Source organism: Falco rusticolus, chromosome 14 (genome assembly GCF_015220075.1).
Source record: "Falco rusticolus isolate bFalRus1 chromosome 14, bFalRus1.pri, whole genome shotgun sequence".
Lineage (NCBI taxonomy): Eukaryota > Metazoa > Chordata > Aves > Falconiformes > Falconidae > Falco > Falco rusticolus.
The window spans coordinates 23,610,159-23,634,199 of NC_051200.1; the positions used below are offsets into that span (position 1 = coordinate 23,610,159).

Here is a 24,041-nt window from a genome sequence, read left to right on the forward strand (position 1 = left end):
ACTCAGGTAAGCAATGGGGTCCTTGCATGTAGCTCTTGGACAGATATACTCAGTCCTCTAAGACAATAGAGTCTCTCCCATCATTCCTGAAAGGTCTGGTCCTGCCTTCTCTGATGTCACTTGGAACTGGGCCAGTCTGTGGCGTTTGCCCTAGCTAAGAGGCTGTGCAAAGATGTTGCTCAGAGAAGAGTACTGATTACGAGGGAAGAGTAACCCGTGCCAGCTGGTGATGGCAGGGCTCAGTGGGCAGTCCAGAGCCAGTAGCAGTCACAGAGTCCCTGCAAGTCTGGCAGTGGGACTTCTGCCTTGTGAGCCAGGCGGGAGAAGAATCAATGGCCCCATACTGCCCTTCCCACTGGAGAAGTGAAGAAAATAAATGGTGGCTGGAAACCACCAACGAGTTACTGAAGACAAGTGAGAGACACAGCGGGGAAAGAGCAAAATGCCTTTGTGTTGAAAAACAAAGTGAAGCAGGAAGCTGGAGGATGCTGAAAAAAGGGGGCAATAACAGGGTGACTGTGGGCAGCAGTGCCATGAGCGCTGGGTGGGATCCCGTGTCTGATCCCAGGTCTGGGGGGCAGAGACAGGCTCTCTTCAGAGGCAGGCATAAAGGGCATCTGCTCTCTTCTTTTTCTTGGTGGAGTGGTCTTGTATCAGCCCTGTCCATGAATCCCGGTGTGGCCCAGGTGCAGCAACAGCTCCTGTTCAGGAGGAGAGGGGTGCCACTGCCAAACCTCATGCACCACAGAGGAGACCAGCCCCACCAGAAGTCAGGTCTGCTGCATGACCATGATGTCAGTGGTCATAGCATGGTGGCCCAGCCCAGCCCTCTGGCTCCATGTGCCATTGTGATAATCTTCTCCCCACAGAGCTAGGGCGAGCCTCTCTATTGAAGCAGTGGAAAAGGGCTGGAGATGGTCTGTGTCCTCCAACATAATTTCTGGGATCGTTCTCAGGAAGTGTCCAGTGTACCACACTAGTGGGATGAGGGCAATCATCATCCACTGCAGCAGAATATTGTCTCCCAAAGATGGACCCCAAGCTCTCTTCTCTTGGGTCACTTAGAAAGCAGTGAGTTAAGGAGAAATTGGGTCCACAGCATCCCTGATTCACCCAGACCCTCCAAAGCCTCCCTGGCCCCTTCTCCAGAAGATGTAGCAGTCTCCTCACCATACTTGCTGTTTTGTGAAAGTTCCGTCGGTGTGATCCATCTCTGATGTGATGATGCTCCAAGCCCATACTACACCACCTGCTTATGAGCAAAACCAAGCACAGACATAGTGATCTGAGTCCCCCTTCATGCCTCATCTGCTGCTTTTTAGTAAGGATATTTGAGTCGTCTTTAGCTGTCCGAAGGATGCAAACCCTGGTGGGGAAAAGAAGGGCTTTTAGCAATGTTATGGAGATGAGTGAGCAATGCAATAAGGGAAAACACAACTCATTTGAGGCTTGCTGTTGAGAAGAATAGTGTGAAAGCAAGGGCTATCTGCCTGTACAACGCTGAGTTTGAACACATCATCTCTGTCATCAGGGGTACTGCCTGCTTCTATTCTTACAGTTACAACTGCAGGTTGTTGCACATAATCGTGTGAAACAGAGGAGCAAAGTGTCATGTCCCACGGGTTATGGCGTGGGCAAGCTGTGCAGGCTGGAATGGGTGAAGGGCACAGTCAGCGAGGTGGCAGGGAAGAGGCTGTCTGTTACTGAGGAAACCTGGCGGTTTGCGGCTGGGAAGGAACACAGAGGAGCAGTGAGGTAAACCCGGAGAAAATGAGTGACACTGGGTCGAGAGTAGAGGGAAAGAAAAGAAGAATTTAAGGCAAAGTAAAATTAAATCTGTGTGGGTGGTTGTGTGACCTTCCCAAACCGAGCCTGGCCGCGAGGGGCGTGCCATGAACTTGGCTGTGCGAGCGGCCCGGCAGCTCCCAGCGAGCGCCCAGCGCCCCCTGCCGGTGGGGTGCGCAGCTGCGGGCGGCCCGGCGCCGGCTGCGCGGCCGCCTGGGAGCGCCGTCCTCCGGCAGCGCGAAACAAGAGCTCCCCCGGGGAAATGCCGGGATCGGTGCTGACCCGCAGCTCTTGCGGGCGATGCCCTGCGCCTTGCCTGTGCCTGCCTGCCAAGGTGCATCCTCACACCTTCCAGCGCGCACGGAAGCATCTGTGCTTCCGCCTCACGAGATGCTGTGGAAAAACAGTCCTGCCGGAGGGGTGCAAGGGCAAGGTGTACAGCGTGAGATAGCTGGGGGAAACCAAATGCATGAGTTTTCAGACACAGAAGTGATAACCTTTTCTCTGGAGGGTGTTTTTTTCAAATGTTGTCGTGATTTAACCCTGACAGCAACAAAACACGCAGCTGCCTGCTCACTCCCCACTGGCAGTGGGATGGGGAGGAGAATCAGAAAAGGGCAAAACCCATGGCCTGACATAAGAATAGTTTAATAATTGAAATAAAGTAAAATATAATACTTATACTAATTATGATAATAATAATGATAATAGTAATGAAAAGGGAGATAACTGAAAGGGAAGTAAAACTCCAGAAAAAAACCCACAAGTGATGCACAAACAAGTTGCTCACACCCTGCTGAGCAGTGCCCAGCCAGTCCCCCAGCAGCGATCCCCCCGCCCCAGCCAACTCCCCCCGGTTTATATACCGAACATAATGCTCTATGGTATGGAATATTTTAGGTCAGCTGTCCCAGCTGTGTTCCTCCCAATTTCTTTTGCCCCCCTGCCAGCCCCACTCACTGGCAGGGCCTGAGAAACTGAAAAGTCCTTGACTTAGCATGAACATTACCCAGCAACAACTAAAACATCAGTGTGTTATCATTACTCTCTCCTAAATCCAAACCCCAGCACTGCACCAGCTATGAGGAAGAAAATTAACTCTGTCCCAGCTGAAACCAGGACAAATGTGAAGATGAGCAGATCTGGAATATTTTTAACCATTCATGCTCTAAAAAGATTTGTGATGGGTACTATAGGTCCAGGTAAAGACTTCAGGCAATAGCAAATGAGATGCTGTGGCATTAATTTTTACAGGCCTGTACCCAAGAGAGAATGCACAGGTTTGAAAAGAGAGGTGACAGTGTCCTGCACAAGTGCATGTGGATATTCTGCCTGGGAAGGCTGAGAATGTAAAAGCCTACTTGGCTTTCATGGGCTGGACAAGTTCACTGGAAAAATAAGCCATCTGCAAAGGTACCACTTGTCCCTGAACCAGTTTGCTGGGAGACTCTCCTGGAGAAGCATCACCTTAGTTTTGTCCTTGAGTCTGTCAGAGAAAGGCTGTCAGCCAGCCTTTCTTGTGGCCAGCCGATACTTGTTCTTAGGTGAGCTTGTCAACTTCTCACACTGAGAAGGGAACTTCATTTGCCACCTCCACTTCCCAGGAAAGCAACTTAGTGATGCTGACATAAAAGCAGATCCCACAGTCTGTCCCCTTTTCCTCAGGCTCTGTCCAGGAATTGAGTGTCACTGCCTCAAAGAGTGGCATGAAGATGCTAAATCATTGTCAAGACAGGGCAGCCTGGATGGGTTTTGAGGCACAGGTCTCTGTCTCAGAGGGTTATAGTCTTTTGGTCAGCTGAACCTGGATTTCAGTGGAATCTTAAAACCTCCCTCCAGGCTGGAACATGCCATGAGCACAGGAAAGCAAGGTTTCTGCCTTGGGAAAGGCTTGCCTAGCTTTCTGACTCACCCTGGAGCACCACAAGACAGTATTTTAGAGAAGCCAAATGTCTTCTAAATACCTTCACAAGAAAGTCAGCAACAAATCCTAACTGACATGTACAGAAGAGTCATAGCACGCATGGGGTGATCATGTGAAAAACCCGATTTATGTAATGGCCCTGGAAAGAAACTTGCTCACTGAGTTAGATGAACAGATGCAGTAAATACCATATGGCCAGGCAAGAGAATAAGTTCCTCTGAACATACAACCTATTATTTTTAGCACTGTAAGTGGAAATGGCACTGAATCAAAGAACAAGTAAGTCACAGATCACCTCAAATCTCTACTGCTCAGCTATATCTTAGACAATCACAGGAAATTTCTCATAGGGAAAATTAGTAGATCTCAGCCCAAAGCAGCTTCTCTCACAAGGTGAGCAACAAAGGTGGCTCCAAAGAGGTGGCCTTGATCATGAAGTAAGAACTAAAACTGGAGAAACATCAGCCTGGCAGGGATGAGACTTCAGCTGAACGTCGTGCTGGGCTGAGCAGTGGGTGCTGCCATGGAGCACCTCCAGCAGGCCTCACCTGGGGGCCAGCTGCATCAGAGCATCTGCAAGGGGAATTCTGCTCCTGTTGCCTTTTATAATCTCCCCGCCTGGGTAAAGTATGCCTTTGTGATGCCTTAAGCAGGGCCGGGCAGAGTGCAGATCTGAAACGGAGGGGGAGGTGGAAGATGACTGTGCAAGTGTGGCTTCTTCACCACTTCATGGGTGAAGTGGATGATGCCCCTGTGCCAGTGGAGGGGAGCGTGTGGCTGTGACTGTGTGCGGGTGGGGTGTTCACAGACTGCTTTGCCCCCACGGTAGGTTCCAGCCTCGCTTGGTGTCATCTAGCATTGTGAATACTTCGGTCTGTAAGAAAAGCCTATAAAACAGATTCTGTGTTTCAGAATTTATGGGTCTGCTAATGCATAATATGGCAATTATATTAATTGTGCTATGTAGTTACAACTTAATGGAGAGAACACGACCCTAAGTGTATCAGGTAATTACAGTCACAACACCAAATACCTCAGGACACATTTCTGTAGGCTGAAGCTGACATCTCAAAGGCCTAAGCCTGCAAAATACACCCAGATCTGCTGGATGTACAGCACTTTCCTTGACCCAGCGATCCTTGCATTTGGAATATCAGAAATCTGGCAAACATCACACAACCCGTCACTCCTTGGTGCCATTTGGCAAAGCCACCAAAGCCCATCTAAAGTTTGTGCGGCTACGAAGCAGGCAGCCTTGGCACCTCCCCAGCTCGCTGCAGGGACCAGCCATCCTCGGGGCAGCACCAGTGCTCGTGTAGGTGGCTGTGAGGTGCTGATCTGACTGGGAAAAAACCCACCACAATGACAGCACTTCCAGCCTACTGGTAGCTTTCTCCAGCATCCATGAGGCCACCGAGGTGGGTCAGCAGAATTCCCCAGAATGAAATTGGGGTGAGAGTGGGGCCACCCGCCTTAGCCACAGCCGCAGCTCTGGTAGGCTCGGGCTGGCCATCACAGGATGGCTGCACAGCCCCTCAGCACCCCAAACAGCGAGGGCTTGGGGCAGCCTGTGCATAACCACCCAGCAGCCGGATCTCTATCTGCAATTCTTCCACCTTGACTCAGTCAGCTGTGGAGTAGAAAATAATTTTACAGATGACCTCTGTTGATGTAATTTTGCTCAGTTAAACAACTCTTATATCAGCCCCCCAAAGCGCAGAAGCTGGTGTTGGTGTCCCTGACTGTCCTGCCTGCCTTAGAGCCCTGATGCGAGGTGGTCCCTCCGTTGGCGCTGGCTACTCTCATGCTGCCATCTGCATGATGCAAGAGGGGCAGCAGCATTGCACTGCAGGCCAGTTGCATCAGACACAGACTGGTATGAGGCAAACTGCCGCATGTGAAAGATGAAGTCATCCTTATCCCCCCACAGAACAATTCCTATTGGGCTTTTTTTGCCTGTGGAGATTGCATCATTAACCTGGCTGAAGCACCGAGTTGTGAAAAATCAGAAGACTTAGTGAGAAAACAGTGAGACAGTTGACATTAATTGAATTTCCTACGAAAACCTTCCAGTTATTCCAATCTGAGAGTCTAGCTTCTCTAAGAGCCTTTTGATGGCAGGGAACTTACAGGACTTCTCAAAAGCATTTGCTGGGGAGAGATTGCTTGACTTCAGAAAGAAATTGAGACAAAGTCCAAAAACAATAGGTTTAAAACCAAACACGATTCAGGTACACATCCTCATGTAACAACTCTCACTGAGAGCTACTGCCCAAGGCACCGAAATGAGCAGCACTCACTGCCCACCCTCCGCCTCCTCAAGCCCGGGAAGGCGGGAAGGTTTTGCAGTGGGCCTGGCAGGTCGCAGCTGAGGGGCTAAGCAGTTTGGAGACACAATAAACTGAAGAGAGAGTGCCAAGAGCAGCACTACAGGAAAATAAATTCCCTCCCACACAGGAACATTAGATTCCACAGGGCAATTTGGTACATGCTGTGGTGGAGTATGACTTGTGCACAATAATCCTGGGACACTTCCAGGATGACTCCCCCAAACCACCCGAAGGACTGAAGCGGTGAGTCACACCAAAAGCACTGTCAGGAGTTTAATTCTGAGCGCGAGAAAAGCCCCTGGCCATGGCAGTCCTGCGCTGCCCCCCGCCACGGTGACGCTGCGCTGCCCCGGTGCCGGCCCACGCAGCAGGTGTGTCTGGCGGGCACAGGCACAGCGCCACAGGGCACGCTGGCTCTCGGCGAGGGACAGCCGGGCAGGGGCGCTCCCAGAGGCCCACACCCTCCAGCTGAGGGACCAAGCCAGCCCAGGTCCCCGGGGCCGCAGCATGAGGCTCCGGGCAGCGGGCCCCCTCCCGCCGCTCCTCCGCGCCGCCGCCGGGGGCTGCTCAGCCCCCAGGACACCAGTGGCCCGGGGCTTCGGTTTTACCACATCGCGGTCAGTAACACCGGGACGCCCCCTCGTTACTCTGCCCCTACGCCGTATAGCACAGCGCGGCTCCCCGGTCCTGGCCCGGGGTGGCCCCGGTCCTGGCCCCAGTCCTGCCACTGCCGGTCCCCACCCCGTACCGGTGCTCGGCGCTGCAGATCTGAGCCGCTCCCGAACGCTCCTGCAGGGGGCGTTCATTTGCATATCCCCGCCCAGGCGGCAGCGCCCGCCAATGGGAGGTTGGGGAGGCGGGCCGGGGGCGGGGCGCCGGACTTTCGCCGCTGCCTGGGACGCGCTGTGCTCCACGCGGGGTCCCGCGGAGCCCGGTCGGCCTCGGTACGCTCCGTCCTGCCGGTGCCGCCGCGCTGCGTCCTGCCCGCGCTGCCGCTCCCGGTGCGCTCCGTCCTGCCGGCACCGGGACGCAGGTAAGCTGCGGGGTCCGCGCACCTGCCCGCCCGCCCGCGGGGGCGGCTGTCCCGACCCTCCTGGTGCCGGTGTCACCGCCGGGCGGGGGCGGTGGAGGTGGCGGGGGGTCGGGATGGACTGCGGCGGGTCCCGCACCCGGGATACACGTGGGCTGCAGCCGGCTGCGGCGGGCACCCCCGAGGGGCACGGGGGGCCGGGGGCGGCGGAGACCGGGGCGGAGGGGTGCCGGGCAGAGGGCTGCAGGGCGGACGGGCCGCCGGGGGGCCGTGGAGCCCCTGGCCGAGACGTGCCCGGGCATATCCCGGCGCGCTGCCCGCCCTCCCGCGGCCGGGCGGCGGGGGGCGCCGTCGGGGCCGTGCGGCTCTCGGCAGCCGGTCCCGCGTGGCCTGGGCCGCGGCCGCGCTGGGCGCACGGGGCTGGTGGGCGGCGGGCGAGCCGGGGCCTGCCGGGGTGGGGGGGAGGCGGGCGGGGGCTCGGGCGGCAGCCGCTGCAGGCGTGGGGGCCGCTGCCACCGCCCCCGGGCGCGCCGGGCCGGCGCGGGGGCGCCCTCGCAGGGAGCTGCTCGCCGGGCCGGCTGCGGGACCCGCGCGGTGCGCGCCCCGTGGAAACGTTCAGGGGTTTGGCCTGCGGACGGGTGCCAGAACCGTTTCAGGGGCACGTCTCGTTAGTGCGGGTAAGCACTCGTTGCGGTTGTGTTTGTGACGGTGGCCACTCAGATTACGCGATGCTTTTCACAGTGTAATCTCCGTGATGGTGTTTATGATGGTGTTGAAAACTGCAGAAGAAAACCCCAAAACTTTAACCCAGGCAGTCCAGACAGACTGAGTTGTTGTTGCAAGCAAGACCGTGACAGTTACTAAGAGGTAGATGTGGGGCAAAAGCCAGGTGGGAAGAAATCCAGAGTTTTCTGAAAACGGGTAGGAGTTCTGGAAGTCTTTCTTGGGATGTCTGGTAAGGCAGAGAGTGTGGATGCCTATGGTGGACAGCCAGAACTTGACAAAAGTCAGTAGGTATGGTCCCAGGCGATAATTACTTACCTCTATGTGGTCAATATAGGCATAGAGCCTTGTGGCTTTAACTCTGGGGCCCTGGGACTGAAGTCATTGGTGTCCTGCAGGGATGTTGTGGTCCTCCAGAACCCTGGATTCTCCCTTCTCAAGCCTCAGTTGTCCACCGTGGTTTGTAGCCTGGCTCCCCAGCTCTCTCCGGGGGCATGCAGCACCATCATTTAGGCCAGGATAAACCTGTGCCTGGGCAGATGCCTTGTGGGACTCCACAAAGCTGAATGGGAATAGCAGCAAAGCCAGGAGGGTTGTGCTCTGCCCTGTACTGGGGGAGCTGATGTTGTTTCTGATGCCCCTGGCTGCAGCTGGCATCGGCAAGCAGGAGCCAGAAGTGAGCGTTGCAACCTGGGGGCTCTTGCCATGTGATAAAGGGAGATGAGACCAGCTTGGGGTGCTTTCACCTTAAGCAAACAGAAGTTCCCAGCCTCTCCAAATTAAACAATTAGTGCACAATCTGCTGAGTGGGATTTCAAAGTATATTGAAGAACCTGCTGATTTCCAAGCCATGTGGAAAGATTCAGCCTTTCCCCACCCCCTATTTTTTACTTCTCTGAGCAGTCCTTTGTCTGCAAGGCATCTTCCAGGGTGGCAGAGTCACTCCCAGCATGGTTTATAGCATGGGGAGGTGCAGATAGATGCTGTCCAGACAAAATGAGTGTGGGCTAATGAGCAGGAGCAGAGGAATGACTGAGCAAGAGACTGGGACTAGACACTGCCAAATGCAAGGCATGCAGTAATATTTTCCAGATAACATTTCATTTTTCCCCCCTCCTTCCCACTTGCAGTACTTATTTAGGATTTCAACGCTCTAGTTTTATGTTCCAATGTATACAAGTCTCTCATCTGAGATGCGGTTACTGCCTGGCTGTGCTGGTCTGTGGTACCACAGAGCAGAAACCTGCTGTGATGGTGACGTGGAAGAGCTGCTGCCAGTGTGCAGGTGCCAGAGCCCCTGAAGGTGGGTCTCGGCACCCCCCTCCCTGTCCCCAGCGAGCAGAGACCCACAGCTCAAGGGGACAGGTCCCACGCCTGGGGCAGTGACCAGCCCAGTCCATCTCCTGCTGCAGGTCCCATGCCACCCTGCCTGCCCCCGGGTACCTGCTGGCCTGTAGTCAGACAGGGAGAAACAGAAGTGCTAACACTTCCACTGATGATGCTTTTTGTATGCTTTTGATTTGAAGAATCACTTTACCAATATACGAGTGAGCGGAGGTTATCTTTATTCAGCAGCACTAGGTGCATGGGAGATCACTCCACCAAAGTCATGCACACCTAGGGGACTTTTCAGTCTCTTCTTTATACAAGTCACTCATGTCTATTCATTAACTTTCTGGGAAATCGTTTACATATTCATTACAATTCTGGGAACTCATTTACATATCTCACACCTGCACAATATCCTTGAGGAGTGGTCTTCTGGGGGTCTTCAGGATGAAGATCGTGAGTCTTCCTCCAGTGAACTTTTTACCTCTTTGTCTCTGCACAGACTCTGTTCCTCACTAAACTAGTGACCATGATTTCAAGTCCTTGTCTTTGCCACCTTGCATAGACAACAAGAACTTAGGACCAAAGGACCTTCTTAAAGATAACAAAAATCCAAGGGATTAGCAATTAGTACATCCTTTATGTCAACAATAAGGGTCTTTGGACATTTCCCAACTTTCAGATAAACATCTTCAGGTAAGTGGCACATCTTTCATCATTCACTTTCACTTACTGATTTCCTTGCCCTCTTTCTCCTACCAGAATCCATTACTGGACACAAAAGAAATAGTTTAGATTCCCATATAGTCTAATTTTTTTGAAAGTTGCGTTAATGGAGCTCCAGAACTGTCATGGAAGTGAATGAACTGCAACTTGCATTGTAGCTTTGTTGAAATGCTTTTTATCTCATGCAGTGAAACTCATTCAGCAACTCATGTTTTTGCTGCCTTGAACAACAACACAGCGGGTAGCATGTTCTGCTTGCCTTGCTCAGACAAGATGTCTCTTTAAGACAATAAAAGAGTCCTTTAAGAAACAACAATGTCTTTAAGTTAGAAGATTTCATGCATCTTGAAACGATGGCAGTATGTTTTGCTTCCCTCCAACCTAGAAGCGCATTGATACTGTGTCATGTTTATGTTCCTCGCTTGCAAATAAAATCTGTTGCTCTGGCAGTCACCTTGGGATCCCGTGCAGTTTCCAAAGGGTTGGGTGGGTTTTGTTGTTTGTTTTTGCTTTTTACTTTTGGCTAATTAGGACCAGTTGTTTCAGTTGCTTATTAGACTATCAGAAATCGCTGCTTTACCAGAGCAGTGCTGTGTGGTTTGGACGTATGCTCCACTTAACAAATTAAATGTCTTGGTTCTGGTATTGTTAAAATAAGAAGTATAAAAATCCCACAGCTTTGAATTTCATGCCAGATATTCAACAAAGTGTTCATTCCATCTATCATTATATTGTGGCTTGAGAAACAGCAAGACTGCTCTACGCATAATGGTTCTGCTGGCATGGTTGCGGTCCCCCCCTGTCCTGGAGCGATACAGTCATGCTGGCAGATGGCCTTGCGCATGGAGCTGTACCGGCATGGGATACACTGTGTAACTTTCTGTATTGGGAGAAACTGGTTTAAGCTGTGCTCTTCCAGGGAGACAGTCTGCAAGGGGTGTACCCTTAGCCACAGGCCCTGCTGAAGTGCAGAAAAGTCTGTAAATGTATGGGAGAAAGTGGTTGTGTTGTGTTCGCAGGACAGTTTCACCGAAGAGACTGCTGGTTTGGGATTGTTTTTACTTCTTTATTGTGTTATAGCAGCACTTTGGAGAGCTGGTGAAAATTGGTCCCCTTGTTCTCCAGACTCTGGTGTCTTGGCTCATTTTCTGTTGCCTGCAGTCCTGTTTCACGTCTTGTGCTCTTGGAACGAGTGAAAAGCCTAAATCAAGCTCCGTGCTCCGAGCCAGAGCATCAGCGGTGCTGAGCCCACTGCATGGGGCAGGGGTGAGCCAGGCTGTGACACTGAGCTCCCTGGGAGGGTGGGTTCAGGCTGGCAGCATGCTAGCCCTCCGAAGCAGTTGTCACCCATTTGGGACCTGTCTCCCCCCTTATTATTTTTCCTACTGGATTCAGCCTGTAGCCGAATGCCAGCGCTAAACCCTGTGCTTCTCCCAGGGCACTGGCACCGAGCTCCCTCCTCGCCACCTTCTGAGATGGTGACGAATCTCCTTTATTTATTCGGTAGTGTCGGTAACCTTTACGCTATTTATAGGCTGTGACTGTGCCCCTCCCAAGATGTTTGCAAGATAAATTTAGCTCCCTTTAGCTTCTCATCGCCGGTCCTCACTGGCTTGCTCTGCCTTCCCTTGTATCGGCTGATGAGACCTGGCCGTGTACAGGAGCTACACTGAGGGGTGACTCACTTTCTATGCTCGTCCAGGGCAGGCTTCATCTCGAATGAATCTCAGTCGTTCAGAGCCTGGGGAGCCTGTCCAAGTGTCCACTTCCAAAAGGCAGCTGGGAGTGGTGGGAGATTAAGCTGAGGAGTGCAGAAAAAGCCTGCAGAGGAATGCTGCCATGGGATGTTGTGTTTGGTGCCTGGGAGGGGAAGGGGGCTGTGGCAGGAGGGGGTGCTCGGGGGCCTGCAGTCCGCTCCCCTCTCTGCTGCTAGAGCCTTGCAGGGGACGGGCATCCCGGCCAAGCCCTTCCTCCTCCCGAGGCTGCGGAGCAGGACAGCTCTGGTTGACATGCCAGGTTTGCCCAGGTGGTTCAGGGTGGTGATCTTCAAAAGAGCATTTTCAGGTGGTCCCTGTTCTTGGGGGGTGTTTAGAAGTTAACGAGTCTTGCTCCCCAGGCTGGTTGAACACTGTTTCTGTCCTGATTTGCTGCACGAGGTTATGAGGAAAGCAAAATGAAGATTGGTCTAGTGGGGGTGGATTTTATTTCATTTCTGTCATTGTGGAAGAACCCACCTGGAATATGCAGAAAGGAAGAGACAGCCCCAAATAAATTGCTGGGGCTTGTCGCTTCAGTCAGAGTTGCTTGCTCTCGGCGAGGTGCCTGTCCCGTGTTCCCCTGTGAGCCACCCTTGCTGATGGTGCACACTGCAGCTGGGGCGGTTCTGCCATTAGCTTCAGCTAAGCCACTGTTTCACCTTGGGAAGGCTCTGGTTGATGTTTTTGTGGGCAGGGGGTGCCTCTGTTCTGCTGGTCTTCAGAGATCTCTGCAAGCAAGCCCACACTGAGCTGCAAGTGGGCTTGCAGAGCAAGACCCTGAGCAGCCCACACAGCCCCAGGCCAGCACAGCAGGGCTGCAGGTATGTGTCCTGTTCTGCTGGGGATGCAGCTGGCCACCAGCATTTGGTCGTGTCAGACCAAATGCTGGATCCAAAAGCTGGTACTTTGCTGGGACTGAGCTCTCCTGATAATCTGGGATACCCAGACCTACAGCCAGGGCTGGCAAAGTCCACTGGCAAATCAGTGACCTGAGCAGTTGGTGCATCTACCTTAATACTGGAAGTTAAATTTAATTTGCTCCATTGTGAAGGCTGCAACGTGATAGCAGAAGCAGGTGGTTCATCACCAGCCTTGCTGGGAAGCCCTCCCTGAGCTGCTGGAGCTGCCTTCCATGCAGTGGGAACAGGCAGCCCCCTCCTGCCAGTGATGTCCGTGATGCACAAGAAATGCAGGCTGCCATCCCACCTGCCAGAGTGGAAACTTCTGCCCGGTGAAGGGCATGCTGCTGGTCTGAAAAGTGCTGGGGCTGGCTGTGACCTCTGTCTTCTCCTCTTCTCAGGCTCCCTGCCCCTCTCCAGCCCGGATGGACTGCCAAGAGAGCGAGTACCTGGATGAGCATAGGAAATGCATCCCCTGCAGAAAATGCATGCCCGGGCAGGAGCTTTCCAAGGTAAATCGGCTGCTCTGGAAGGACCGGGCATCATCTAGCACCAAGGCTTTCACAGTGCTAGGTGAATCCTCTGCCAGTCTTCCTTTGGAGGGGTAATGCTAGGTCCTGGCATGCTGGGAAGAGCTGGGACTTGGTGGGAAGGGACAGTGAATGGTCTCACCCTGGACAGAAGGGTGAGATGATGCAAGTAGGAGATGGGAAGGGATTTTGGGTTGCTGCTGCAGTTGCCTTCTTTTCTTTTGCTGATGGAAATCTGAATATCTGAAATCCCAGTCACAGCCCCAAGTGAAGCTGCGCTGCCCAGCCAGGCTGCACAGTGGATGGTCAAGAGCAGGGCGCTTCTGCTGGGGGTTTGACCCAGCCTCGGAGGTGGGAGTTGCGGTTCCTACCCCAGGGCCCAGGGGTCCCCCCTGCTTCCAGCGCTGCTGGAGCTTTCCTCTTCCCTAAACACAGCTGGGGGAGCATGGCAGGGCAGCAGCTTCCCAGCATGTTTCCGTCAGAGCTGCTCTGGTGGCATCTGCTCTTGGCTGGGTTCTGAGGACCCTTTGCATGAGCAGTAACCCCTCCACCCTTTGCCCCCAAAGAAGGGGTGCTGTTTCCATCGGTACCACTTTGGGACCTGAAGTGGCTTCTCACTGCAGCTGTGCACCCAACCTCGTGTCTTGCAGGACTGTGCCGACAGCGGCGGGGGGGATGTGCAGTGTGTTGCCTGCCCTCCCAGGAAGTTTAAGGACAGCTGGGGGCATCACGGCTGCAAGCCATGCCTGTCCTGCGCCCTCATCAACCGCATCCAGAAATCCAACTGCACATCAACGACCAACGCGGTCTGTGGGGAGTGCCTGCCGGGGTGAGCGGAGCCTGGCTCCAGCAGAGCCGCAATGATCTCACCTGGGAGCATGCAAGGAGGGGATGGACAGAGGGGGCTTTATCTGAGGCCACCCAGAACATGGGACATAAGAGGAGCCCTGGTGAGCCAGGCCTGCCTCTTTGAGGACACTGCTAATGACATGCAGGTCAGACCCATCTGATGGCCCCCTTGTAGCTCCATAGAAGGGAACCTGAAGGCTCCCGTGAATGAGCAGTGGAAGAAAACTTCCAGGCCTGAGTTGTTCCTGTGGACACCAGAGTGGTTAAGCCCTGGAAGATGAATGGCTGTAGACCATTACAGTGGGTGGTTACCAAAGAGGACAGACCATGCCTTGGGTGGTGAGTGTAAGGGGTTGCTGAAATGAAGGCTGCTGCATACAACCAGTCTGAAATGCTGGAGGGCTGTGGACCACATGCCGGCACGCTGTGGGGCTTGGGACAGAGGAACAAGTCGGTGCTCTGGTTTATGAGACTCTATCCCAGATGCGTTTGTAGGCTGGGGTGTTCCTGTGCCTTCATGGAGGTATCGTGCATTTTGACAGACCAGGACAGGGGTAGGCTGTTCAAGTGATGTCGCTCCTTGGCAAAAATGGCTGGCCATGAAAAAGTGGCTGCGGGTACGGCTTCAGCCAGCGATGGAGAGACCTGCTGCCTTGGATTGTCCCAGTGTGCCAGGGCAGGAGTGTGGGGGGTTGCTCACCATGGGGCCTGCACTGCTGAGACCCTCTGCTCTGTTGGCAGGTTTTACCGCAAGGCACGGATCAGTGGGCAGCTGGACTGGGAGTGCATCCCTTGCACCAAGCAGACACCCTCCTCCGAGCCCCAGTGTACGTGCCGTCCCTCACTGGTGGCGGGCAAGCTGCTGGGGTAGGGTGGGCACTGTGGGCGCGGTGGGGCAGGCTCATGGTGCACACAAAGTCCCTGTGACTGTGCCAAAGGTGTGCACTCGGATGTGCACCATCCTTTCACTGATCCTGCTGGCTGCTGCTGTCCTGCAGACCTGCTGGAGGAGGTGCAGTCATTGTGGGTGGAGAGGGATGGGCAGGGAGGGGTGGCCCAAGCCTTGGGATTAGGCTCCAGCATTGTGTGGCTGGTGTGTTTGCAGGTCGGTCCAGAACAAACCTGGTGAAGGTAGCTGTCCCCACCGTACCGCCACAGGACACAGCCCTTCTTGCACTGACCAGCAGTGCCCTGGTCATCATCGTACTGGTGCTTCTGGCACTCTCCATCATCTACTGCAAACGGTTTTGGAAGAGCCAGTGCCAGCGAGGTGAGTCAGTGCCTGCAGCGCTTCCCCTTTGCTATTCACACGCGCTCGTGGCCCCCTCCCCACTCTCCAGAGCAGTGCCCCCAGCATTGCTGCTCGTGCAGCGACCCAAGCGTTCCTGTGCTCAGACAGGATAAACACCTCATCCTGTTTTTTACATCTGCAGGACCTCTCTTGTGCTTTGCCTGCTGAAAGATGCAGAGGAACCTCCCTCACCATTAGTACCATAATTAGGAAGAGAAAGCCCTTTGTCAGAACTGGCGATCCTCTCTTCCTGGGGTTTCTCGGGGGTGGGCTGAGGTTGAGTGACTCTTGGCAGGGCTGGAGGACTGGTAAGGGAAGGGGGCGGTGGGTTTGGTGGCTGGGGTTGGGGCAAGTTGGCATCCAGCAGCATGCCAGGCAGCTCCCAGCTCCTCACTGGCAGACATACCACACGGCTGAGGAGGTGCTGGGGAAGCAGGCCAAGCCTTTGCTCAGACTGGTTCTCCTGTATCCTCCAAGTCTTCCTCAGGACTCAGAACTTCTCAGGCCAGCGAGCAATGTTCCCAACCATGGCACAACCCAGCAGATTCCTGTGTGAGGAGCAGATGTCTGGTCCCTGCTGCCTGGGTGTGAAGAACCTGAGCCCCTGCTACAGGCAGGCAGAAGGTACCTGCTCCTGCTGCCGTCCCCTTCCTCTGGGGAGGGAGGGTGGTGCGGGGCTCCAGCTCCTGCAGTCCTAGGACTTACTGAGATGCCCTTAGGCAAGAAGGATGGAGCCAGATGATGTCTTGAGTCCCACCAACATGAAATCTGGGGCCTTTCTTAAAAAACGCTTGCAGACCTTGGAGCAGAAACACTCCTGCACAGCCCTTGTGGCTCATGATCCTCTCAGCCCAGTTCCTGTGCAACTGGGGGAGGGATAGACCCCAGGCAAAACTTTGCAGAAGGGCGCAAAAGTGGGTTTGCTCAGTGGTGGTGCAGGGGATGAGGCTCTGACCCCTGACAGGGTGGTCCTGGCACTGCCCGCAGGCCCTGGGCCAGTGGGTTTAGCAGCAGGGCTGGCAGACCCCCTGTGGGGGCCAGGGCAGATCCCGGGCTGTGCTGAGCCACGCTGGTTTCTGCTTTCAGGCCCCGTGGAAGCAGTGCAGTTCATCTCAGATGGGGAAGCCGTGGGGCTCCAGCTCCCCTCTCTCCAGCTGGAGATGGACTTGCCGTTGGGTGTCACGGTCAGCGCTGCCTCCAAAGCCCAGCTGGGCAGGGGCCTCCTGGAAAGCCAGCCCCTCATTCGGGCCTCAGGCTGTGGCGACTGCCTGGCTGGGGTTCTGCTGCCCTCCGACCCCAGGCAGGGCCAGCTGGGCATGGCGGAGGCCCTGGCCCCCCTCTCCTCCTGTGCCTCTGAGATGCAGCACAAGTGGCCACACGCCCCAGTGGAGTGCACCGAGCTGGACCTCCAGAAGTTCTCCAGCCAGGCAGAGTTTGCAGGCAGCGAGCGGCCGGAGGAGGCAGCAAGCCAGGCAGCACAGAGGGTCCCGGCAGAGAGCAGTGGCGTGGGGCAGCAGGGGGCCCAGTGCCCACCCTCCACCTTTGCAAATCCCACCGCTGAAAGCGGGGAGCAGCCGGTAAGTTCCTCCAGCCTCATCGCTCCTCTAAACAGCTGCCAGAGACCCGGGCTGGGGCACAGCAGGTTAGGGATGTAGACTAAGGCTCATTAATATCTGGCACTAACCAGCACTTACAAAAAAGCAATTTGCCAGATGTTTAGTGCTGTGTCACTCAACAGGCCATCAGCCATGGAGTTGTGACCTGCGGGGGTGGTTTCGAACACCCAAAAGACCAGAGTCAATTTATTGAATGTACAAGCATATCTTTAATTGATGTGCTCTTGTGTGGCTCCTGTCCTCTTGCTCTCCAGAAAACTGACCTGGTACCAGGGGGGCTGGTTCCACCTCCTTCTCTGGTGAGCTCCTAATGAACCTGGTGACTAACATCATTGAGGCTCAGAAAACGTCTGGCAGAGAGCTGCGTTTTACAGCCTAGCTCCAGGTGACCGTTTATGGAAGCAGTGTGCTGGGAGGCCCTGCAGCATCCCAAGGAGGTCATTGGCTCAGTGGGATGGTAGTGCTGGAAGGAGAAGTGCTGGTCTGAGCCTCAGGGATGCCCCTGTGATGGCCCTGGAGCAGTGGCTGGCAATGCTGTTCTCACCAGGCTGCCACCAACTCTGGGGTCTTTGTCTTGCCAGGTGGATGATGCCCAGAGCCTCGTGACCCAGATCAGCAGCACAGCAAAGGGTAAGTGTCTTTCCAGCCTCATCTTTGTTACTGGTGTAGTGGGGAGAGGCAAATCCTTGGAAGGAAGCTCCTCCAGAAGCCCACCATGGCTGTGTGGAGGTGCCAGTCATGACTGGGACTTGACTTGACTTTCATGGCCTTTGGTACTAGTTCACAGGGTAGGTTTTTTGTGATACTGCCTGAATGGTCTGTGTGTGGGTGGCAGATGGATGCCCAGTTGTTACCAGTTACCAGCCTCCCCAGGACTAAGCAAACTGAAGGTGATGCTGGAGGAGGTACCTGCCCTGGCAGGGTGGCATTTCACCTGTTCGGTAGGGACAGGGGCTGGAGTCTGGCTGCTCAGTTTATCCTTATCCTAGCTGGATAGGTTGGTTTCTACCCCCACTTTGCTGTGTTGCTGTCCCCAGGTCTCCTGGTAGCAGAGCTGCCCCATTCTTTGGTGCAGTCACTTGCCTTCTTGTTGGACCCTTCCTTGAACAGCGTGAAGAACTTCAGCCACGTGGCGCTGGAGCTAGGGGTCGCACCCCAGTTGCTGGGGCGGATACCTGGATTTGAGCAGCTCGTCGCTCACTTTGCTTACTCGGGAGATGCAGTCACCATCCCACTCCTGGCCCAAGCTCTGCAGCGGCTCCAGCGGTTCGATGCCCTGCTCCTGCTCTGTGACCACTTCGTGCTCAGCCAGGCTCAGGGCCACCAGTGCTAGAGAGGACAGAGAAGGGACGAGGAAGCTCCAGGCACTGTGTGTACTGGTATGGGAGAGGATTTGGTAGCCCTGCGGACACATCATCTCTGGTGTGCACGTGGGGAGTACGTGGAGATGGTCTTTGCATTGGGGAACAGAAGGATGCGACGGGGAGCACCCCTCCTCGGGGTTGTGCTGGGAAGCTGCAGCCATGCCTTCTCCCAGGCTCTGTGTGAGAGGGTTTGCTTGGGCCTCTCTGGAGCCCATTTTTCTCCAGCTGTTGACACCCTTGTCCAGCAGCAGAGTGCTGCCCGTTGCTGTGCCCTGGTGCTCTCACTCTGCAGCAAGCCCCATGCTGCTCCGCTGTTGGTGTGGGGTCCCTTGGCCATGGGGCTAAGGTCTTTGCAGGCAGCCATGCTCCTATGGGCACAGCCATTGCCTCTCCCATTCCAGCTTTCCTGTCCTTCATCTGGCCCATGCTCTGCTTTCCCAGGTGCTGGTTGCCACTTTCCCTGTTTACTTTTTCACTTGCTCCTCTCCTGTGTGCTGGAGACTGCCCTCACAGGGGACCTGGCTGTGGCTGCTGTGCTGGGCTCCAGCCTTTGGTCTCCCCGTGCCGCCCTGGCACCTTCCCCTTGGTGAAGCGGTGCAGATTCTGTGATTCTAAGTCTCTTACTGATCTCTGGGTTGGGCTGACATTTGTCCTTGTTACAGTGCTGTGGCTGCTAGCCTGGGGAGGGTGCTGGCCCACTCCCCTGGCTCCTGCCGTGCACCCCAGCCCCACAGACCTCTGCTGAGCACCGAGGCTTGGCAAACACCCCTGTGGTGGCATGGGTGGCTGGGGCAGGGCTGCTTCGGGGCCGGGTCCCGGGCAGAGCCAGTGCTGTGCCCGTGCTGGGCAGCAGCTGAAGCCATGACCGTGGCTGCACCACACTCAGTGGTGATGTCCCCATGCCAGTCATCACAGAGCTGGCTTGTTTTGAAATATTTTTTCCTCTTTTTGTCTGTTTTTTTTTTTTTTCTTTTTCCCTGCCTAAAAATGGCCTGATTTTCTCATTTCTGGGAGTAGCTTCCAGGGAGGGGAGCACCCTTCTGCTTTTAACTTCTTCCTGGAGGACCTGTCAGGGCTTGAAGCAGTCCCGCCTGCGTCGGGCACCCCTGATTTCGGGTGCTGTGTCCCGGGGCTGGTGGCTGCAGGCATAGCCAGGCTGTTCTGAATCTGCCTCCAGCCCCTGAGACGCTCCACAGGATTTTGCTGGCGGCCCGACAGACGGGGCTGGGGGATGCAGTGGGATCCCGCCTGGCGTGTGCGCGGGGGTGAGGCGGGGGCGGCCAGGCACGCGGGAGCTGCCCGGGGCGGGGGCAGCGCGTTGCTGCCAGCCCGGCCGCGGATGCCGATCCCGTTGAGCTCATGGGTTGCGGCGGGCGCCCTTGGCCCGAAGCTCCCTGCGACCCGCGGATCTACGCTGGGCACCTTTAGGTGGCGGATGCCAAGCGCCGCCCTGGGTTGTCCTGGGGCCCCGGGTGGCATCGCCGGGGCCGAGCCAGCGGTGCTCGCTCCGCGCTTTGTTCCTCAGCGCCACGGCTGGCGCCGGCCTTCTGCCATCCCCCGTTCCGGGTCCCGGCCGAGCAGAGTTTGCCAGCAAGCGGCACTGTTACCCTTGCCGCCCGCCCGGGCACCCGCCAGCCTTCCCGCCGAGCTCTCAAGTTTTGCCTTTTATCTGACCACGGTACTTGGAAAAAAGCAGGCGACCTTCTGGGAAGGCAGCCCTTCCCTCAGAGCTGGCCCGACGCGGGTATTAATAGCTGCTGGTTGGGTTTTTTTTTCTTTTCCCCGTTCAATGCTGTTAAGACTTGAACACACTCAGGATGCGGTTAGATAAGGAGAGGCATGGCCAGTTTCAGCTGGATATGACACTTTCTCTCCCCTGCTGTTTGTTGCTTCCAAGGTCAAGGTCATTTTATTGGTCTCTGCTCTGCAAGACCCAAAAGTATTAGACCTTGTACCTGTTTTAGGCTAGGGTTAGCCAGGCTCTTGTTACATGCTTGGTCTGTTACGGAGCAGTCAGGAAAAAGTATTGCTAAAGCAAACACAGCCTGGGGTCAGGGTATTTTCATTTGAGGTTTATCTGCAGCAGGGAGAGAGTGTTTGGATTAATCATGTAACAAAATCAAATAAATATTTAATCCCTCTGTGGACACGCTTAGTCACTTCCAGCGGGAATTAAGATAAATTTACCTACAGCTGCCTGAGTAAGCATTCCTGTAGCTCAACTCACCAGCTCTGGCTTTGAAGTTGAAACTAGTCAGGGTGGCTTGTCCTGCGTGTCCCTGTGTGGGTGTCACTGGTGCCACCAGTGGGTTGTCCCTTGGGGTGCCCAGAGCTGTGGCCATGGGGCAGGGCGGCAGAGCTGGGCCGCCTCCTGTCCCACCACAGCCTCAGGAGCAAGGGATGGGTGGGAGTGGGTGTTAAATTAAAAACGGTGAATAACGAGGACATCGTCACACATGTGTGCTGCAGGTCCTCACGTTCATCCCTCCCATGCGTGCTGAGCAGTTCTGCTGGCATGCCAGAGGGTGGGCTCTGGACCCATTGGATGGATTACTTCTCAAATTATTATTTTTTTCCTCCCTTTAAAGAAATCAGCCTCACTCCCTTTGTAGTTTTTAAGGTAAACTATTTTTCAACTGTTTGATGTCTAAGCAATATTATTCACGGCCAAAACTTAACCTCTGCCTTGAGGCTGATGTGGCAGCGTGTAGGGTGGGTTTGCACCGTGCTGTATACAATGTGTAGGGCAGGTTTGTGCCATGCTGTACACGGTGCATGGGGTGGGTTTGTGCTGTGCTGCAGCTCCTGCCCTGCCAGGCGATGCTGGGTGCGCTGCCTGCGGTGCTGGGCTGGCAGCACGAGGCAGGGGTGCTTTTAAGTGTGTTTTAAGTGTTTTCAGCCCTACCCAGAGCCCCCACACTTGGTGTGAGTTGCTGTGGTTGGTGCTCCAGGGAGGCTTGACCCTGCACAAGGGCATTGTGGGGGGGTGCTTTTCAGCCATTCAGCCCCTCCAGCTCCTGCCAGCTCACTGGTGTTTGTGGTGGGCACCCTCCTTCCAGCTGTGGTGGCAAAATCAGCTGTGTTTACAGGGGCAGAATTACTACAGGTGGCCTTTAACGCACCCCCGTGGGGGGACCCCTTTGGCCAGACTGCCAGGAGCCCAGCCGAAGCCCTCAGGAGACTGGAACTACCAGAGCCTGAAAAGCAGGACATAACACTGTGAGGTGGACATGGAAAGAGCGACTGTCCCTGGGTGATGAATTTCTTTAGCTGGGAGCCAATGGACTTGACACTTGACTCTTGCTTTTTAATAGTATTTTCAGCACAATACATGGAATGTAAGCAAAGGAAATTCCCATAGCGCTGAATCTCACGTTGCAGCGTCAGGAAGCTGTTTGTGCCAAGCTGGCATGACTCAACAAGAGCTGAAAGGAATCAAATAGTTCAGCATATGTGCAAAATTTGGCTAGGGCTGAACGTTGGAAATACTCTCGTGTGGCAGGATTATTTTATTTTTTTTTACAAGCGATTGTTTTTGACACCACTCTTGTCTGGAAGTCTGATTTGCAGAGGAATTTATATGATAATTTTAAATCCAGCCCTGTTGTGGAAAGCTCTTAAGCATAGACTTAAACTAAGCACATGTTTAAATCCTGTTAAAGTGGTCATTAAAACAAACAAATAGTACATCCTTGGGTGCTTTTCTCAATCAGGGTTCTTTTAAGAATTGTACCTTGAATATATTTTTACAGAAGCAGGCAATACTGAAGAAAACTTGGTTTTAATGAGCTGGGCACACTTCCTAGAAAAGTCTGCAAGTGGTAGGGGGAAATGCCCCATTTGTTTTGGATTACTTAATAATGCAGACTCTGGTGCTTTTCTTATTAAAAAAAAATATAAAAATTGAATAAATTTCTGTAGCCATAGCTTACCTGGGGCAATACATGGTGTGTTTTATGGTGGATGTTACTTTTCTTTAAGGTTACAAATAGGTTATTTATATTTTTGTAAATTCTGTGTAATTACCATTGTAATTTTGAAGTAGTTGTTCCTGTTGTTTTCTGGGGTGATGTTTGTATTCAAATAAAGCAGAAGCCGAGGCTCCTGCCCTTTTTGTTAAACAAGGGGTGTGTGCGTGCCCCACATTCCTCCCAGACCCGGTGCTCTCAAATGCTGTGTGTTTGTGGTTAAATAAATTTTGGAGCTGGAGGTGGTGATGCTCAGAGTTTTGATTCTTCTCCTCTCCAGCCTGTGGGTCTGTGTTGGGCAGCAGCATACAGGCAAGGGTGACTGCGAGCCCCCTGCCTGCCCACGGATCTGACAGAGGGGGACGTCTGGGAGGGGCAGGCATCTCAGAGAGAGATGCTGTTGCAGCTGAGTCAGTCAGCCTCATGGCACTGGTGTGGGAACGGGGCAGCAAAGGCTTAATCGGGTGCTGCTAGAGAGGAGCGGCCGTGGCCTGTGACCCCTTCCCCACAAGCTGCCTATTTCTTCTGCAGGCTTAATCTTCAGAAGGGTCAAATCCCAGGGTGGGGGGTTGTTGCGTGGTCTGGGTAGGAGGCAGAGACCCCGTAAATGGTGCCCAGGGACCTCCGGTTCCTGAAGCTTTGCTGTGGAACAGTTGTTGAAGCTTGGTAATTATAGTGCTTGTTAAGTCTGTTCATGCCCTTACATTTGGTCTGTTCCTTAAAATAATTATTAGAATGAAGGATGTGATGATTATTTTTTTTTCTAATTAAAGTTGTTATACTTGTCCAAACTCTTGCAGGCTTTATAGGTGGTTGTAGTGCTATAGCTCGTTGCTAGTGTGAAGAACACCCACACATGATGCTGTTGCGGGCAGTCCTGCATCGCTCGCTAGCTGTGCCTCCTGCTAAGGCAATACAATAGGTATGCATAAAGAAGCCTCTGAAATAAAGCCCAGAAGAACCAGACATTCATCACTGAATGCAAAACCATAGTATCCGTCAAGGTGCTGAGTATGCATGGTTTCCAAAGAAGACTTTTCCATGGAGCTCCTTGGGTGCATGAAGCCTCTGTTTCCACAGATGCTAGAAATAAAGCACTCCAGGTTAATAGTGCAATGAACTTGCTGCTGTACCAAGGGCAACCAGCCTTACTGAAGGTCTGCAAGGGGGAAGTGATCCTGATGCCTCTGCCTGTACCAAGCCCCAAATGAAACCACAGGTGGATGGTGCAGGCAGAGGTGCTGGAGGCTGGGGAGCACCCCAGCCCTCCCGCAGGCGAGGCTGGGCCTGGGGCTGTGAGCCCAGCCCATGCCCAGCAGCTTGCCTGAGGCTGCTGGCAGGCTGCAGGAAGGCTGCCTTTGGGTGAGAGTACTGGAGGCATCTTTGTTGGGAGAGCAGCCTCTTGCGTGCTGTTGGGATGGGAATTTGGAGTATGCCTTGCCTTATCTTCCAGTGACTACTGGTTATAGGGCTGTAAGCATCTAGGACTTTGCGTTCTCTGGTGTCTGAGGGCTGGACACACTGCAGTAGGTAAGGTGTGGGTGGGTTTGGCCCTACCTCAAGGGTTTGCTCTTCTGGAGAAGTCCTTGGGGTGACCACTCCCATGCAAAGCAGATGCTTCCACCCAAACCAGGAGCTCCCTGTGAACAAGAGGTTTACACCCTGCGCTGCTCCTTGCCTCAGAGCATTTGTGTTGTCTGGTCTCGCCTCAGTTTTGGCTGATGCACGAGGAGAGATGACAAACCGTGTTCCCCTCAAAGTACTTGCGACTGCTGTTCCTAGCGCTGTGATAAGAGGCAGACGTATGTGGGCAGAGCTGGCAGAAGGAACGTGTGTGCTCCATGCAAGTAGAGAAGTGTGGGGTTGAAACGAGCTGCCAGGCGCTCAGAGCAAGGCTGACTCCTGCCTCTCCAGCTCCTG

At 54.2% G+C, this 24,041-nt stretch overlaps 1 protein-coding gene across 1 annotated transcript; it reads left to right on the top strand.

Moving 5' to 3' along the window:
• Window positions 1-6,958: 6,958 nt before the first annotated feature.
• Window positions 6,959-22,370, top strand: EDA2R (ectodysplasin A2 receptor). The gene is made up of 9 exons (XM_037408507.1): window positions 6,959-7,072; window positions 12,905-13,015; window positions 13,684-13,862; window positions 14,624-14,709; window positions 14,988-15,152; window positions 15,651-15,797; window positions 16,260-16,750; window positions 17,371-17,419; window positions 17,827-22,370. The coding sequence occupies exons 2-9, from the start codon at window positions 12,929-12,931 to the stop codon at window positions 18,120-18,122; spliced, it is 1,500 nt and encodes a 499-aa protein (XP_037264404.1). The 5' UTR covers window positions 6,959-7,072; window positions 12,905-12,928; the 3' UTR covers window positions 18,123-22,370.
• The last annotated feature ends 1,671 nt before the right edge of the window (window positions 22,371-24,041 follow it).

Excerpts from the sequence above, each read along its gene's own strand:
- EDA2R (XM_037408507.1), top strand. The coding sequence starts at position 12,929 with ATGGACTGCCAAGAGAGCGAGTACCTGGATGAGCATAGGAAATGCATC. Across the intron at positions 13,863-14,623 it reads TGTGGGGAGTGCCTGCCGGG|GTTTTACCGCAAGGCACGGA; the intron begins GTGAGCGGAGCC and ends CTCTGTTGGCAG. Across the intron at positions 15,798-16,259 it reads CTGCTACAGGCAGGCAGAAG|GCCCCGTGGAAGCAGTGCAG; the intron begins GTACCTGCTCCT and ends TTCTGCTTTCAG.